Source organism: Prionailurus bengalensis, chromosome B3, assembly GCF_016509475.1.
Source record: "Prionailurus bengalensis isolate Pbe53 chromosome B3, Fcat_Pben_1.1_paternal_pri, whole genome shotgun sequence".
In the NCBI taxonomy this organism is placed as follows: Eukaryota; Metazoa; Chordata; class Mammalia; order Carnivora; family Felidae; genus Prionailurus; species Prionailurus bengalensis.
The window spans coordinates 62375815-62393258 of record NC_057355.1 but is presented as its reverse complement, the minus strand read 5'-3'; the positions used below and the strand labels follow the sequence as shown (position 1 = coordinate 62393258).

Genomic DNA, 17444 nt, shown 5'->3' with positions numbered 1-17444 from the left:
GAACACAGGTAAAAATAACCTATGATGAAAGAATAGTTGGTTTGTTCCGAACTAGAGGTATCAAATGGGAAGATGTCTGAGGCAGACTTCTGGGTGCTGGAAATGTTCTATACCTTAATCTAGGTATAATTTCGTAGTTACACAAGTGTATACACATGAATAAATTTAAAGAGTTGTATATTTAATATCTGTGCGCTTTATAATAAAATTATATACAAAATACACATTAAATATACACATATGCATAGACACATGATACACACACACACACACCATCAATATATTAAATTATAACTCAGTACACTGCTTCCTCTGGAAATTTTGGGTTCATCAGGCCCTCACTTACTTTATTATTACTTTTAGTGATACAAAGGAAAGGGGAGTACTAACATAGATAAGTGATGGTGAAATAATTGCTTACCTTTAACAAAGGGCAGCTGCAAAGGTTGGGAAAGGAGAGTGGAAAATTAACCCCAAGAAGGAAATCCTTGTTTCTCAGATATCTCTGCTGGCTTTCCCCTTCTGGCTCTCCCCAGGAGCGCAGCTGATGGAGCCTGTAGGAGGCTTTCAGAGACAGGAAAAGAGCTAACCATCTGAAACAAACCACAGCAGACATGCTTATTCAGTGCTCCATGGAGGTTTGAGGGTAGTTCATAGCAGCGAGGAACCTTGTCTTTCATTCACATGTCTCTTTTGTAAATCTTGAACATTTACAAACAGTTCTTTCCTTCTTTCAGATAAAGCTGTTTCGTACTTTTCTTCCATAAATTCTATCTTTGGCATGACTTGGTTTGCTACTATGAAAACTAAAATCCTCCGTAAAGCTCCTCGTTTAAAGAATATTTAACTTTATCACAAAAATTCTATTATAAAAACATCCTCATATCAGGGAAATAGCCTTTTCTAACAAGGTCACTATTTATTATGTAAATACAAAATAATAACATTAAGTGAAAGCCATTATTCCAGAGAAAAAAAACATAGAACTAAATTTCCCAGAAGACTTAAGGTAGGCTATGCTGCAATCACTACTAACTAAAGGACTCAATGGCCATTATTTGCCCTGTGGAAGCAAATACAACATACTAAACTAACTAGAAATTAAGATGACTTAAAGACCTTCTGGTAGCATTTGGGGGAGGGGGAAGCCTAAATAATTTTTATATAAGGTATATTATGAAGTATCATGCAATTATTAAATGACCAAAGAAAATTAGAACTCCCTTATAACAATTTTTACCCTTAACAAGAAAAAAAAAAAGGCTCGTTAAGATGATATAATATTAAATGTTTAATTTCACAGTCCAACCTCTCTCCCTATTTATCCACAACTGCTCTGTCATCAAATTAAGCAAACTTCTCACCTGGCCAAAAGTCCCTGAAGCATAAGGTTTGCCATTTCTGCTGGCGATACATCAATAAAGCGAAGGAAGGAGAAACAGCTTTCTTCATTAACACCTGGAATATCAAAGGACAAAGTTAAACCCAACAGCGAGCAAGTCAACTAAAGCCTACTGAACTGCTGAGTTTTTATTTAAGAACGAAAAGATATCCAAAGGTTTTGTCTCAGCCACTACGATTAAGTCATAGCATCATATTTTTGTATTACAATCACAAGTGGGAGAGGCAGACCTATGAGATATGGCATACAATGGGGCAGAATGGAGCTGGCTCACTGGCTACCTTTCGGCTTTTTGGTAGCTTGTCTAATTGCTTTTCTCTTTTTATCATGGCAGGAGAAAGATAAGTACAGAGCTGAGGATTCTGAACCTTTGCCTTAATACTCTAGATAATGCTCAAAGCTGAGCTGCTCCTTTCCCTTAGACTAAGCAGGAAGGAACTAAGTCACATTAATGATAGTCCTGCATTGTCTCTGTCAAGTTTCAAGGGTTTAAAAAGGTCTTTAAGAGGCAGGTAAAAAATAAAGGTGGAAGGTCAATGTAATAATTTTTTACTGCTTCCTGTTATAGCCACAAATCATAGCATCTACAGATGAAGACAACTAATTTACTTAAAGTTTATCAAGACTTCATAAATACAGACCCAGCAAGTAGGCAAAACCATTACTAGTTGCAAATCAGTCACTCAGCAAATCAAAGAGCATTCTGGCAAATCCCTGGTATATTTTCCTGCCCAAATATTAAAATACCCACCTTTTCTGTGAAAGAGAGACTGTTGGATATAGTCTGGTGCAAATGGAGAAAGAAGAACCCTTAACCACCTGTGAAGTAAAATAAAATGAATCCAAACTCAATATAAATACTGGGAAGTTAACTAGAGGTTCAAAACTAAAGAGAATCTTTTAGATTTGAAACTGCTTCTACTTTTAAGAGGTTTGTTGCCATATTACCAGACAGAAATCATGGCATAAATGTCAGAAAGTACTAAGTAATTAATATTCATATAAAAAGGCAATACAAGTTCAAAGTCGTCTCATTTTATTTCAGGGAACCACATACTACACAAAACAGTGCTACAGCTCTGGTATGTTTCCCGTTTCTCCCCACCTATCTAGTTGAATAAAAAGCCTGGAGTTAACACAAAGAATTCTAAACCCAAGATGGGGTGCCTGGGTGATTCAGTCAGTTAAGCGTCCAACTTCGCCCCAGGTCATGACCTTGTGGTTTGTGAGTTTGTGAGTTCGAGCCCTGCATTGGAATCGCTGCTGTCAGCGTAGAGCCCATTTCAGATCCTCTGTCTCCCTCCCTTCTGACCCTCCTCACTCACACTCTCTCAAAAACAAACAAACATTGGGGTGCCTGGGTGGCACAGTCGGTTGAGCTTGAGCGTCCGACTTCAGCCAGGTCATGATCTCGCGGTCCGTGAGTTCCAGCCCCGTGTCAGGCTCTGGGCTGATGGCTCAGAGCCTGGAGCCTGTTTCCGATTCTGTGTCTCCCTCTCTCTCTGCCCCTCCCCCATTCATGCTCTGTCTCTCTCTGTCCCAAAAATAAATAAACGTTGAAAAAAAAATTTTTTTTAAATAAAAAATAAAAAATAAACAAACATTAAAAAAAAATTAAACCCAAGAAATGTGCCTCAACTTCAGTTTCATTAGACTAAATATTGTTGATAATTATTTTGATAATGCTGCTTATATTGTTCTTCTACAGAATGAACTTTCTAAAACCATGCTTCTTAAATGTGGATGTGCTTAAGCATCCATTGGGAGCTTGTTAAAAAATCCAGAAGCTAAGGCTACTCTCACTCACAGGTGTAGAACTGACCCATGCAAGTATTTTCTGAATAGAACTGGCATATTATATTAACAACCACTTCACCTTTACCAAATTTGTCATTGCTGATTCCAGGAGGAAGGTAAATTAATCTGAAATCCAATCAGTTCTCCCACACCAAGTGTAAAATAAAACACACAAAATAATCTCAGTACTGAGGCAGAGAACTTTGGTGACCTCTCTTGGTTCAAGTACATATTCACACCCACACCCACACCCACACCCACACACACACGTTCCACATTCAGAAAAGCATCTGGAAGTGTCCAGAGACATTAGGTCAACCAGTTAAACCCTTGATATTGTACAGATTACTATCATAGTATCCATCAATAAATAGCTGTCCACCCTTTGCTTAAATACCTCATTGTTAGGGAACTCAAACACTCTCCAGTAAAACCCCAAAAGCACTAAGCCACAAAACCCCAACTTACAAAAACACCCTTAAGCACCCTTAATATTACTATTTTTGCTCACCTGTCTCGTGAATGGTTGAAAACCCTGATCTGTCCATGACGGTAGATAAACTTTGAAATCTGGTATGGCTTTAGGGAAATATGAAATGGAGACCAAGTTTCTTGTCGTTCAAATAACTCTGGGTGATTACACACCTAAGAGGAAGGGAAGTGATAAGACACCACTGTCATGTACACACATCACTCTAGGAATCATGGGGAATCCCAAAGCCTGAATGTTTACCTTTATGAATATATGCTTTCTCATTTCATCTCTTTTTAACAGGCTTTGTTTATTCGGCATCAAAGTTAGAGCCTTTTTCTTGAAATGAGTTAATGAAGACAACTCCAAGGCAGCTGACCTAAAATCTTACCTTCCTAAACTGCATGACCAGATTCATGAGGCTGCTGGTGGTGGTTTGTGCTTGCTGGGTAGAGCCCATAGAAGACTGCAATAAGTCTTCAATAGAAATTTTGTTCTTGAGTGCCTGATATAGCAGCTTCTGTCGGCTGGTTAGTTGGCAATACATTAGAATCTCAATCTGAAAATCAATAAGGACATATATATATTGAAAAACTATAAGAAAATTCAGTATCAGCATAAAGTTGAAAACACATACAAGCCAGCTTATGGCTGAAAAGATAATATACATACCTCTATAAACTCAGTATCTCTCTATGAGCCTGTCATGTGGCTAATTATCCAGAAAAATATTCTTTCTTTGACGCTTTTCCCTGTCATTCACTCTACATGTTGTCCCTGGACAATCTCTTCCATTTCCAAATAGCACCAACTCTGACCACTGCAGTGACTTGCAAAAACATATTTCCAAACATCCCCAGCCCCATATTTTCTTTTTTTTAAAAAAAATTTTCTTTAACGTTTATTTATTTTTGGGACAGAGACAGAGCATGAACGGGGGAGGGTCAGAGAGAGAGGGAGACACAGAATCTGAAACAGGCTCCAGGTTCTGAGCAGTCAGCACAGAGCCTGACGCGGGGCTTGAACTCACAAACCGCGAGGTCATGACCTGAGCCGAAGTCGGACGCTTAACCGACTGAGCTACCCAGGCGCCCCTTCAGCCCCATATTTTCAACTACCTACTATACTAGTACCACTCAGAGGGGGCAGGAAAAAAAAATCTTTACCATAATTTATTAAACTGATTAGCATCATTATCATTCACTTAGATGCCCAAAAAGAAACTTTAATCAGCTCTGATTTTTCTCTCTCTCATGCTCATGTTCTGTCATTTCTGAAGTCCCTCAACTCCAACAGGAAATTAACCTCAAATCCCCCATTCTGACCATTCCCAATGTCTTACTGCATAATCTCATCATATCTAATCTTCCTGCCTACAGTCTTTACTGGTTCTAAGAAACTTTCCATACGAATCTTGTAAGGTAATTCCAACTGCTGGATATCCTTCAACGTACATTACTGCCTATATGAAAATATTAAAAATTCTCCAGCGGCCACTAGGCAGAGAAGGTCTCCCATACTCTTAACCCTCCTGTCCCAGTCTCATCACCATGTCTTCCTATATACCTTAGCAACACTGCTCTGAATAATGTCTGCTAAACATGCTGCATATTTGAATGTTATTCTACCTTTGTTCACATTGCTCCTGTGGCCTAGCACCCTCCTTCTCACCATATTTTCCTAGTAAATGCCAATTCATTATTTCAGACCTAGCTCACATGTCATCTGTACTCTGATGCCTTCTCTAACTTTCCCTAACAGAACTACTCCCTTATCTGTGTTCCCATTATACTTCACAAAGACAATCATTGTTCCTCTTAAGACATAATATTACTTATTTATGTACTCATCTCCCCTGGAAATCTGAATGGAACCTGGAGACTACATCTTTATGTACCAGTGGCTAGCAGGCACTAAGAGTTTAATAAAAGAATATAATATCTAAAAACAGATTAGAAACAATACTGATATTTAAGAAATTTTGAGAAAAACACTATTCACAGTGGTTAAGAACCATACTACATCTTCTGATCACCTCCCTACTCACCACCAAATAACAGAAACTATGACACTGCTATAAGTTTGTTAGGCCTTTTCTGATACATAAAAGGATTCACTGTTTTAAAAAGTATTTTCCTTCCATAAGGTATACCTGTGCAACACTGCTATTTAGTTAAAATCAGCCAGTTTCACAAAACAAACATCAAGAATTATTAAAAATAAATAAAACAAAGGTACAAAGATACATTTGTCTTTAAAAGTGTACATCCCCAGGCACCTGGATGGCTCAGCTGCTTAAGCGTCTGATTCTTGATTTCAGCTCAGGTCATAATCTCACAGTTCGTGAGTTCAAGCCACACACTGGGCTCTGCACTAACGGTGAAAAGCCTGCTTAGGATTCTCTTTCTCTCCTTCTCTCTGCCTCTCCCTTGCTTGCACTCTCTCAAAATAAGTAAATAAACTTAAAATAATAATAATAATAATAATAATAATAAAGGTGTACACCCCCACAAAATCTTCCAAAGAGCATTACTAATTTCAAAATAATCCAAACTTCTGGCAATGACAGAGAATCACCTGATGTTATCAAGAACCTTGGAAGATGCCTTGTAGATAAAGAGCAGAATTATGAGAATAGGTGGAATCTATAAAAGATGGGGAAAAACTCTGATGGACTGGAAACTGGGAGAAGAAAACAAAGGAGAATATGGGAAGAATTCACAGGAGATTAAACACACACACACACACACACACACACACACACACACCAGAAGTCTGGTAAGGATTCAAAAAAAGATATAAACCAAAATAAGGTTTTTTTTAATTTAACATTTCATTTTTTAAGTAATCTCTACACCCAACGTGGGGCTCAAACTCAGAACCCCAAGATCAAGAGTCGCATGCTCCACTGACTAAGCCATAAGCCAGCCAGGTGCCCCAGTAAATCAAAACTGTTAGCTTAGTATGAGAAAAAATGTTACAACCTGAAGCACATGAAACTTCTAAATCTCTCAGGTTGCAGAAATACAGGAGACCACAGAACATGTTAGACAACAACACAATGATGCAATTAGCAAAATCCTGTATGTGGAAAATTCTACAGGATAAGTTACTCAGTTAGTTCAATAAAGGAAAAAAGTAGGGAGGGATTAAAAGTTACTTAAGACACCTATCACCCAAATGCTATGCGTGGGCCTTGCTTGGATTCTTATTCCAAAAATCTTTAATTCTTACCAGAGAAAGTGGGAGGCAGGGAGCAGATGTTGGAGGGAGAAGAGAGGGAGAGAAACACATACACAAAGACAAATGGGGATATCTGAGGAATGACTGGATATATGATACTATAATGTAATAATTATGTTTTTTAGCAAAGGTGATAATATATGGTTATGTTTTTTAAAAAGACTAATTTTTTGGACACACATATGAAAATATTTGAAACGAAATAAAAGACACGGGGGACTTGTTTCACAATAATCTAGATAGGTGGGAATGGCAATGAGCTGATCATTGTTGAAGCTGTATGGTGGTTACAGAGGTTCATTATACTAGTTTTTCTACTTTTGTAATGCTTCAAATTCACCACGATAAAAGATGAAACAAAAAAAAGAAAAAGTTATTACCTGCTGTGGCTGTCGGACTCATTTTAAGTATTCCTTGATCCATTCAAGTGTAAAGGTCTTCTCTTAATCAAATTAATTACTTTCAACTAAATATTTACCAAGGAATTTTTTTTTTTGGTCCGGAACTCTAAGGTGGTTGCCTGTCAAGGCTTAAACTAATGAAGTCTTCTTTTCTTACCTTGTCAGACAATTCATTTTCCACATCTTTCTTGATTCTCCTCAGCATAAATGGCTTCAAGATCATGTGTAAGCGAGAGAGCTGATCTGAAATGCCAGGAGGCCACCAGACAAATACATTATATGGATTTAACAGAAACAAAAGAAATACCACAATCATCTCTCACTAAACTGTTCCTACACCTTTTAGCTTAAAGAAACTCTGAAAGGAGACTGAGACTTAATCTTTTCCCTAAGTGGGAAATCTAGGGGTCTGAATTTTCACAGCATCTGCCTATAGTCATTGGGGCAAATGCATTTTTCTACCATTTACTCAGACCAACAAGGAATACTTTATTTTTACTAGAATTCACCTTTAGAGTGTTTTAGGATCATTTCATCAGTAACAGAGTTCTCGTACAGGTCAAATGGAAGCTATCTGGGACCCTAGTGTTTTCCCAAAATAACTTTTTCAAAGCATGTCAGCAAATTATCAAGTAGTAGTGTAAGAGATTACTTTAGGACTTCTCTATACTTGGTAGATTTCAGTTCATATCTATGTAATAAACACCTCATAACTCTCTTAAAAGGTATTATTCGGGGCGCCTGGGTGGCGCAGTCGGTTAAGCGTCCGACTTCAGCCAGGTCACGATCTCGCCGTCTGTGAGTTCGAGCCCCGCGTCGGGCTCTGGGCTGATGGCTCAGAGCCTGGAGCCTGTTTCCGACTCTGTGTCTCCCTCTCTCTCTGCCCCTCCCCCGTTCATGCTCTGTCTCTCTCTGTCCCAAAAATAAATAAACGTTGAAAAAAAAAAAAAATTAAAAAAAAAAAAAGGTATTATTCAACAAGGTTAAAAGTATCGATAGATAAGGTTTAAAATGTTAACAGTAGAAACAAATCCTAACATAGAAAATAACAAAAATGACGCCTCTGTTTTTATTACAGGATAAAAGCCTTACCCCGTTTCATAAAGAATATAATTCTGATATGAATTTTTCAGAATCTATATGGAAACTGAGGATTCTGTAAGCCAAAATGTGGTATTTTATGAACTCTGCCTGTTCTACCTTGATTAAATAGTCAATAGGACAGCAGCCTCACCTGTATAAGTTCTTTTGGCTCTTTTAAACATGAACAAAACACATAATTAACTTATAAGAGAAAAAACTTTTCCTCAGATTCTTCTATTAATACTGAAAGAAAAATTCTTTGCATAGAAAAAAATATTCAATTATGTGGTTGCCTACCCTGATAGAAAGAAAGAAAGTTCATAAAAGCACTCACTCTCATCAATGGCAGATTTGTTTTCGGCGTGGCTCTCAATGTCCTTGGAAAACCACTCATTAAATTCCTCATGTGAATCAAATAATGTTGGCATAATGAAATGTAGCAGGGCCCAGAGCTGGAAACAAAAGAAAAGTGAAATTAACCGTAGGACAACAAAATGACGGTGAAGATGTAATGAGGGTTTGGACAGAGCGAAATCTGCGGGGTGTGTGTGTGTGTGTGTGTGTGTGTGTGTGTGTGTGTGTGTGTGTGTGTGTGTGTGTGTGTGTGTGTGTGTCTCTGTCTAGGTGCAGGTGTAAGTGTGAGTCAGTGGGCAAGAAAGAAGGCGTGTGTGTGTGTGTGTGTGTCTCTGTCTAGGTGCAGGTGTAAGTGTGAGTCAGTGGGCAAGAAAGAAGGCATATGTATGCACATGCCTCATCAATCAACCCTAATTCTATAGGATGCTATAGCAAAATGAGATTTTTCAATTAATTTCACACTAAAAGTCTAAAAGTGCAAGTACTGCTCAGATCTTGTAGTGGGAAAGTTTTAAATAGTCTCATGTATTTAAAAAATCCACTTCACAATTGAACACAATCTGAGGTAGCATAACTTGCTTAAAATACCTCTTAATCAGGGGTCAGTAAATAATGGCCTATGGTTCCAACGCTGTGCCAACCACATTTTTTTCCTGCCAACTATTTTTATAAAAAGTTTTAATAGGACATAGCCATACCTATTCATTTCTGTATCATCCATGGCTGTTTTCACATTATAATGGCAAGGTTAAGTAGCTGCAACAGCAACTATATGGCCTGTAAAGTTTAAAATATTTACTATCTGGCTCTTTACAAAAAGTTTTCTAACCCCTGTACCAGATAATCATACCTTTTCTAAATAAGGAATTTTAGTGCCTCTCAGTGCCAAAGAATATTAGCTTTTCAAATATTCTATCATAAAAGCATCTCTACATTAGATGGGCTACATTCCTAATATGTTCATTATTTATTCCATAATTACAGAAGAATAAATTATCTGCCTCTGCCAGAGAATTAGAAAATAGGAATGATGCCAAAAAAACCCCACTTAGGGCAAGCAACAAATGCTTCCTTTTATGTGGGGACTATAATTTGTACAGAACAGTAACACTCCAGGTGGGCATGGGAAAGAATTCTATTCTGTGCTTAGAACCATTCTGTTTATTGCAGACATAAAACTGAAGCTTCTACTAATGCCTACCTCTGCCATGGTGTTCTGAATTGGGGTCCCAGTTAGCAAAAGCCGATTCCGACACTGGAACTGCAAGAGGATCTTCCAACGAACACTGTCCAATAAAGTGAATTACAAATTCCAAGTGAGCGGTAAATCTTTCTTCACCCTACGAAGACCCTGTATTTCTAAAAATGCTTTCCAAAAAATTAGTGAACATCCAGAATAATCAAGCACTCAACCTTAGACAATACTAAAAAATATTATTCAACAAAGCTGAGGACAGGAAATAACTTCTGAATACTGAAAACATGGTATTAGGGTTTAGGAAAAATAGCCCTCAAATAGGCAGGGTAGGATCCTTTCTGGCTTGACAAAGTGCTCTACTATCTTTGGTCAGTTTGCTGACACAAGCCATTTACTTATAAGGTACTTATCTATAGTAAAAAGCTTTATAATTATTAATCTGTGCACTTACAGTGTCAGTTTAGAGAGATCAATGGAGAAAGGGGAAAGATGTGAGAAGAAAATGCAAAATGAGTCTACCACTCCTGGCTATAAGCACATCCTACTTCAAAAGAGTGTAATATGAAGTAATGCCCATGAGAGAATGGAAAGTACCATCCTGTCAGTTAACATGGATTTCTAAGAAAGCCTTATGGGCTCACCAAGAGTTAGTAAGAATGCATGAAATGCAACATGTAATACCGCTTTAAACTCAAGCACTGACTTACTATTCAGTTTTTTACTTTGAAGGTATTAGAGTATTTTTTTTTTATTATTTAAAAAAAATTTTTAATGTTTATTTTTGAGGGGGGGGGATAGCAGGGGAGGGGCAGAGAGAGACAGAGACACAGAATCCGAAGCAGGCTCCAGGCTCTGAGCTGTCAGCACAGAGCCCAACGCAGGGCTCGAACTCACGAGCTGTAAGATCATGACCTGATGCTTAGCAAACTGAGAAACCCGGGTACCCTTACAATGTTTTAAACACGTAACTTCCAAGAAAAAGATTCTTGTGGCTCTAATAACCATCCAGGGACTAGGACAACCTGCATAAAACAGACAGAACCTATAGTCTACAAAATAAAATATTCTACTTCCTACTAAGACCTCCTGTCTAAAATAATCCCTGAACCAAAGGGCAGACAAGACTTCTCCCACAAAAAAGTTCCTTTGAAGAGACACCTGGGTGGCTCAGTCAGTTAAGTGTCCAACTTCAGCTCAGGTAATGATCTCACTGTTCATGGGTTTGAGCCCCTCAATGGGCTCTGTGCTGATAGTGCAAAGCCTGCTTGGGATTCTTTCTCTCTTATTCTCTCTCTGCCCCTCCCTAACTCATGCTTTCTTTCTCTCTCAAAATAAACTAATAAACTTAAAAAAAAGTTCCTTAAGAACAAAGACTTGTTAAGATATAGTAATTATTAAATAGAGAAATGGAAGAGAAACCCTTGTATTCTAAACATTAATATTTGCATCCCATGAAAAATGCCTTCTGGTCAGATACATGGCTTATGCAGAGACCATATCATGCCATGTTCTGAAACCTCCCCGTCCTTTATTCATTTGTATGTGTGTATATATCATATGTCTCTACCACATATCTATACATTTGTACGGCCTCAGTCTATAGAATTTGGTTTCTATTAATCATGTTACCTGGAACTACTCTTGAGTGCTTGAGCCTCATCCAATACCATGTACTGCCACTTGACCCGCTGGAAATACTTTACATCCTGCACCACCAGCTGGTAGCTGGTAATTACCACATGGAAAGGGGCATCCTGAGTGTAGAGGGTCTTCTGTAAATACAAGAAGCGAAGAATGAAAATAGATACCTAATAATTCATAAGATAATGAGAAATGGACACTAATTTTTAAGATTAAGAAGTTCATAACAGTTCTAAAGACATGCTTCTCCTACATGGTAGATGTGCAATAAATGAAACCGTAACTTTTTTAAGTACTCACCTTAATTACAGATCATGTTAAAATTAGTTTTCAGCTTACTAAAGAGTTCTTACTTAATCCTAGACTGCCAAGTCCAGCTAATGGTCTATATAATGTGAAAAGTGTTGTAGAAGATAAAAAAGTACACTGGCTTAGTGCCTAGAAATATATGTAAGATTTTACACACAGGAAATTCCTCAGATCAATTGCAGAAACGATTGCATATGTATGTATATACGGGCGCATGTATGTATATATATAATAAGCTGAAAGTTACCTGACTCCAGAACCTCCTGATAACTTTTCTATCATGAGGATTTCCCCAGTATGGTAGCACCTGGAAAAAGGACCATTATACAGATTATTTCCTACTTATAATCTTTTTTTTTTTTAATTTTTTTTTTAACGTTTTTATTTATTTTTGGGACAGAGAGAGACAGAGCATGAACGGGGGAGGGGCAGAGAGAGAGGGAGACACAGAATCGGAAACAGGCTCCGGGCTCCGAGCCATCAGCCCAGAGCCTGACGCGGGGCTCGAACTCACGGACCACGAGATCGTGACCTGGCTGAAGTCGGACGCTTAACTGACAGCGCCACCCAGGCGCCCCAACCTACTTATAATCTTAAAAGTATCGGCACAAATGTTAATTCAGAATGGTTTTTTTTTTTTTTTTTTTTTTACTTTTTAAAGTTTATTAAGTTTTCTCTACACCGAATGTTGGGCTCAAACTCACGACTCTAAGATCAAGAGTCTTATATTCTTCTGAATGAGCCAGCTGGGTGCTCCCAGATGATTTAAAAAGAACCTAAAGCAGATATCACCTCACGCCAGTCAGAGTGGCCAAAATGAACAAATCAGGAGACTATAGATGCTGGAGAGGATGTGGAGAAACGGGAACGCTCTTGCACTGTTGGTGGGAATGCAAATTGGTGCAGCCGCTCTGGAAAACAGTGTGGAGGTTCCTCAAAAAATTAAAAATAGACCTACCCTATGACCCAGCAGTAGCACTGCTAGTAATTTACCCAAGGGATATAGGAGTACTGATGCATAGGGGCACTTGTACCCCAATGTTTACAGCAGCACTCTCAACAATAGCCAAATTATGGAAAGAGCCTACATGTCCATCAACTGATGAATGGATAAAAAAAATTGTGGTTTATATACACAATGGAGTACTACGTGGCAATGAGAAAGAATAAAATCTGGCCCTTTGTAGCAACGTGGATGCAACTGGAGAGTGTTATGCTAAGTGAAATAAGCCATACAGAGAAGACAGATATCATATGTTTTCACTCTTATGTGGATCCTGAGAAACTTTAACAGAAACCCATGGGGGAGGGGAAGGAAAAAAAAAAAAAAGAGGTTAGAGTGGGAGAGAGCCAAAGCATAAGAGACTCTTAAAAACTAAGAACAAACTGAGAGGGTTGATGGGGGGTGGGAGGGAGGGAAGGGTGGGTGATGGGTATTGAGGAAGGCACCTTTTGGGATGAGCACTGGGTGTTGTATGGAAACCAATTTGACAATAAACTTCATATATTGAAAAATAAAAAAAAAAATAAACTGAGAACAAACTGAGGGTTGATGGGGGGTGGGAGGGAGGGGAGGGTGGGTGATGGGTATTGAGGAGGGCACCTTTTGGGATGAGCATTGGGTGTTGTATGGAAACCAATTTGACAATAAATTTCATGTACTGAAATAATAATAATAATAATAATAAATAAAAATAAAAAGAACCTAAAGAATGAATATAGGAGTTCCTCTTCTGTCACTGCCACTAGCCCTCTTCCTATAAACTGAATTAAAACACACATACAAAACATTGGTTTGAAGGCATGAGAAAGCTACTGAGGCAATGGAGAATTATGGAGTCAAGATCCAGGAAACAAAGTCCAGAGAGGAAAGCCTAACACATGGCACATGTCCTTCCAAAAGGTGCTGATCATTTCCAAAAGTTCCAGTTGTGAAGCTAAGAAATTAAACAGAATATTGTTTTAAGAGATACAGTGCCTACAGAACAAAAACTGTAGTTTAAGGAAGAAGGATTCTGATAACCACCCACCTCCCTGGCCTTAAGATAAGAATCACAGGATACATACCCATGGGTAGTAAAAGTCAATTAAATATAGACTTGCCTTAACAAGTACTGAATCCCAGCTATGAATCATCTCAATTCCTGACTAGCTTAAGGGGGGACTTCTGGATTGTTAGTGCCCCCCCCTCAATTACTAGTGGCAAAACAAACAAACAAAACAAACACAAAATGCCCAACCCCAAACACCTATAAATCCACAATCTGGAAGAAGAAAACAGAGCCCACAATGACCTCTACAATCATTCCTATATAATGTCTGGTATACAATAAAAACACAAACAAACAAAATTTACAAAATATACCCAGATATATAGAAAGATTAGACAATATGACTGAAAACCAGTATGAGAAACAGACACAAGAAATAAACACAGAGGAGACCCTGACAATGAAATATCAAAAGAACACTTTTTAAAAAGATGCTAATTTGTTCCTGGAATTAAAAGATAAGCTAGAGAATTTCAGTGGTGTATTAAAAATTACAAATACCAAAGAGAATTTCCCCAACTGGAAAATACAGTAACTAACACTAAGAATTCAATTATGGGTTTAGTAACAGATTAGATGCATCTAAGAGAGAATAAGTGAAATAGATGATAGGTCAGAAGGAAATATTTACACGAAAGCATGGAGAAAGAAAAGAATGGGAAATTCACTTTTTCTGTTGTATCTCTAGGTATAATTTCCTTTCAAAGTGCTTCTTGGACCTGTAGCTTGATGTTTATTGTTGTTTTGAAAACTTTCAGCCACAACGAAGTAAAAATATACAGGAAGAAATGAAAATCAACGAAAACACTGAATACGTGAGTAATATAAATAAATCTAAATAAATTTAAAATGTATAGATGATAATAAAATACTTGGTGGGGTTTGAAAGATAAAATATTTACAATAGCACGTAGGTCTAGAGAAGGGGAATGTAGTTAAAGAATACTAAAGCCCTTTTACTATCTGGAAAGCAGTAACAGTATTAATTTATACTACTTTTTAAAAAATCGGGGCACCTGGGAGGCTCAGTTGGTTAAGCATCCGACTTGGGCTCAGGTCATTATCTCCCAGTTCGTGGGTTGAAGCCCCACGTCGGGCTCTGTGCTGACAGCTCAGAGCCTGGAGCCTGCTTCTGTGTCTCCCTCCTTCTCTGCACCTCCCCTGCTCATGCTCTGTCTCTGAGCAATAAATAAATGTTAAAAAAATTTTTTTTTAAATCAAGGATACATGTTCCTTGATTCCTGGGTATCTACTAAAGAATAAAATGAATATATAATTAGTATATTCCAAAAAGAAATTAGTAATTCCAAAAAGGAATGAGAAGAAGTAAAATATAATCAATCCAAAGGACACAAGAAAGAAGAAAAAGGAAAGTTGTAGAAGAAGAAAGAAAACAGTAAGGAAGATTTAAACTCCATGTATCAGTAACTACATTAAAAGCATAAATGCTCCAAATAAAGGCAGGAAAAAAAACCTTAAACGGAAACAGAATGGTTAAATGAAAAAGCGATACCATATACAAACCACAAGAAAGCTGATCTATTTAATACCAGAAAGAGCAGATTTAAGGCAAAAAGTCTTAACAAGAGGGATTTCATAATAATAAAAGGTTCAATTCACCAGTAAGACAAAGTAACTGTAAACTTGTATACAACTCACAGTCTCAAAGAAGCAAAATAGAACAGAAATGAAAAAATCCTTAATTGTGGCAAATTTTAACATACTTCTTTCAGTCAGTAATTGAAGAGGCAGACCAAAAAATCAGTAAAGATACAGAAGAACTTAAAAAACCTAACCTAACCAACACACACAGAACACTGCACTCAACAACTGCACAATACTTATTATTTTCAAACAGACATAGGACATTTATAAACACTGACCATATGGTGGGAAAGGAAAGTTCAAAAGATTTCAATGGATCAAAATCACACAAAGCCTAATTTCTTATCACAGTGGGTTTAAACTGTAAATTAGTAACAAAAAGCTATCTAGTAACAAAAAGATTCCTCTGTTTGGAAATTAAGAACCACACTTTAAAAAAAAACTTTTTTTTTTATTTTTACTTTTGAGAAAGATAGAGACGGAGTGCAAGAAGGGGCAGGGGCAGATAGAGAGACAGAATCTGAAGCATGCTCCAAGCTCTGAGCTGTCAGCATAGACCCTGACGCACAACTCGAACTCACAAACCACGAGATCATGACCGGAGTCGGATGCTTAACCAACTCAGCCGCCCAGGTACCCCAGGAACTACTTTTAATTAAGCCATGAATCAAACAAAACTTGCAACATAAGCTAGAAATTATATTGAATTAAAGATTAATGAAAATGTGACACATCACAACTTTGGATAGCTACAGTCATGCACAAGAAGATATTAATACCCTTAAGGACACTTACTGGAAAAAGCTGAAAATCAAGCATCTAAGCTCCACTTAAGACGTTAGAAAAAGAAAAAAGTTCACAAAAAAGTAGACAAAAGTAATTTTTAAAAAAAGCAGAAATGAATGAAATGGAAACACACAAAACAGCCACTTTCAGGAATGAAAATGGTACATTATAGAAAAAACATAAATCATATTTCATGGGGAAAAAGAGAAGTCTATGGTCATACTAGAATCTTTTTTTTTTTTTTTTCAACGTTTATTTATTTTTGGGACAGAAGGAGACAAAGCATGAACGGGGGAGGGGCAGAGAGAGAGGGAGACACAGAATCGGAAACAGGCTCCAGGCTCTGAGCCATCAGCCCAGAGCCCGACGTGGGGCTCGAACTCACGGACCGCGAGATCGTGACCTGGCTGAAGTCGGACGCTTAACCGACTGCGCCACCCAGGCGCCCCCATACTAGAATCTTAAAACAACTGTTGCTCAGATACCTGTCACATAAAATAAACATTCAGATGCTATCATCATACACCTAAGTATCTTTTGAATGTAAACTAACTATAAACTTGAGTACAGTCTACATTTAACTATGTTCTGCAGGGAGGTGGACACATTTCTGGACAACCTAAAGGAGCAATGGAAATTGAAGCAATGAATCAATATAGAAGAGACCATCAAAACTTTTCTGTAAGCAAATAACAACTATATGTGTTTAAATTTCATATCCCATTTGTTATGAAATATTCTTTTTAAATCAACAGTTTAAAAACAGAAAAGCTATTTTTAGCTCGTAAGCTGAACAAAAACAACAAAATTAACAGGTGCCAGATTTCTCAATAAAATGCAGAATGCGTTAGCAATTCCACTCCTAGATATATACTAAAAGAACTGAAAACAGGACAGGTGTTCAAATAAGAACCTGTAGATGAGGGGCGCCTGGGTGGCTCAGTCGGTTAAGCGTCCGACTTCAGCTCAGGTCATGATCTCACGGTCCGTGAGTTCGAGCCCCGCGTCAGGCTCTGTGCTGACAGCTCAGAGCCTGAAGCCTGCTTCAGATTCTGTGTCTCCCTCTCTCTCTGACCCTCCCCCATTCATGCTCTGTCTCTCT

At 37.8% G+C, this 17444-nt stretch overlaps 1 protein-coding gene across 7 annotated transcripts in view; it reads right to left on the bottom strand.

Moving 5' to 3' along the window:
• INO80 (INO80 complex ATPase subunit) overlaps positions 1-17444 on the bottom strand; it is a 139256-nt gene that overhangs the window by 65924 nt on the left and 55888 nt on the right. For all 7 annotated transcript variants that reach the window (XM_043555624.1, XM_043555625.1, XM_043555627.1 and 4 more), the window contains 10 exons: positions 12148-12207; positions 11580-11722; positions 9954-10038; positions 8733-8850; positions 7473-7558; positions 4063-4230; positions 3711-3844; positions 2154-2221; positions 1365-1458; positions 422-593 (listed from right to left, as the gene is read on the bottom strand). In XM_043555624.1, coding sequence (XP_043411559.1) covers positions 422-593; positions 1365-1458; positions 2154-2221; positions 3711-3844; positions 4063-4230; positions 7473-7558; positions 8733-8850; positions 9954-10038; positions 11580-11722; positions 12148-12207 — 1128 coding nt within the window. The remainder of the gene's footprint in view (positions 1-421; positions 594-1364; positions 1459-2153; positions 2222-3710; positions 3845-4062; positions 4231-7472; positions 7559-8732; positions 8851-9953; positions 10039-11579; positions 11723-12147; positions 12208-17444) is intronic.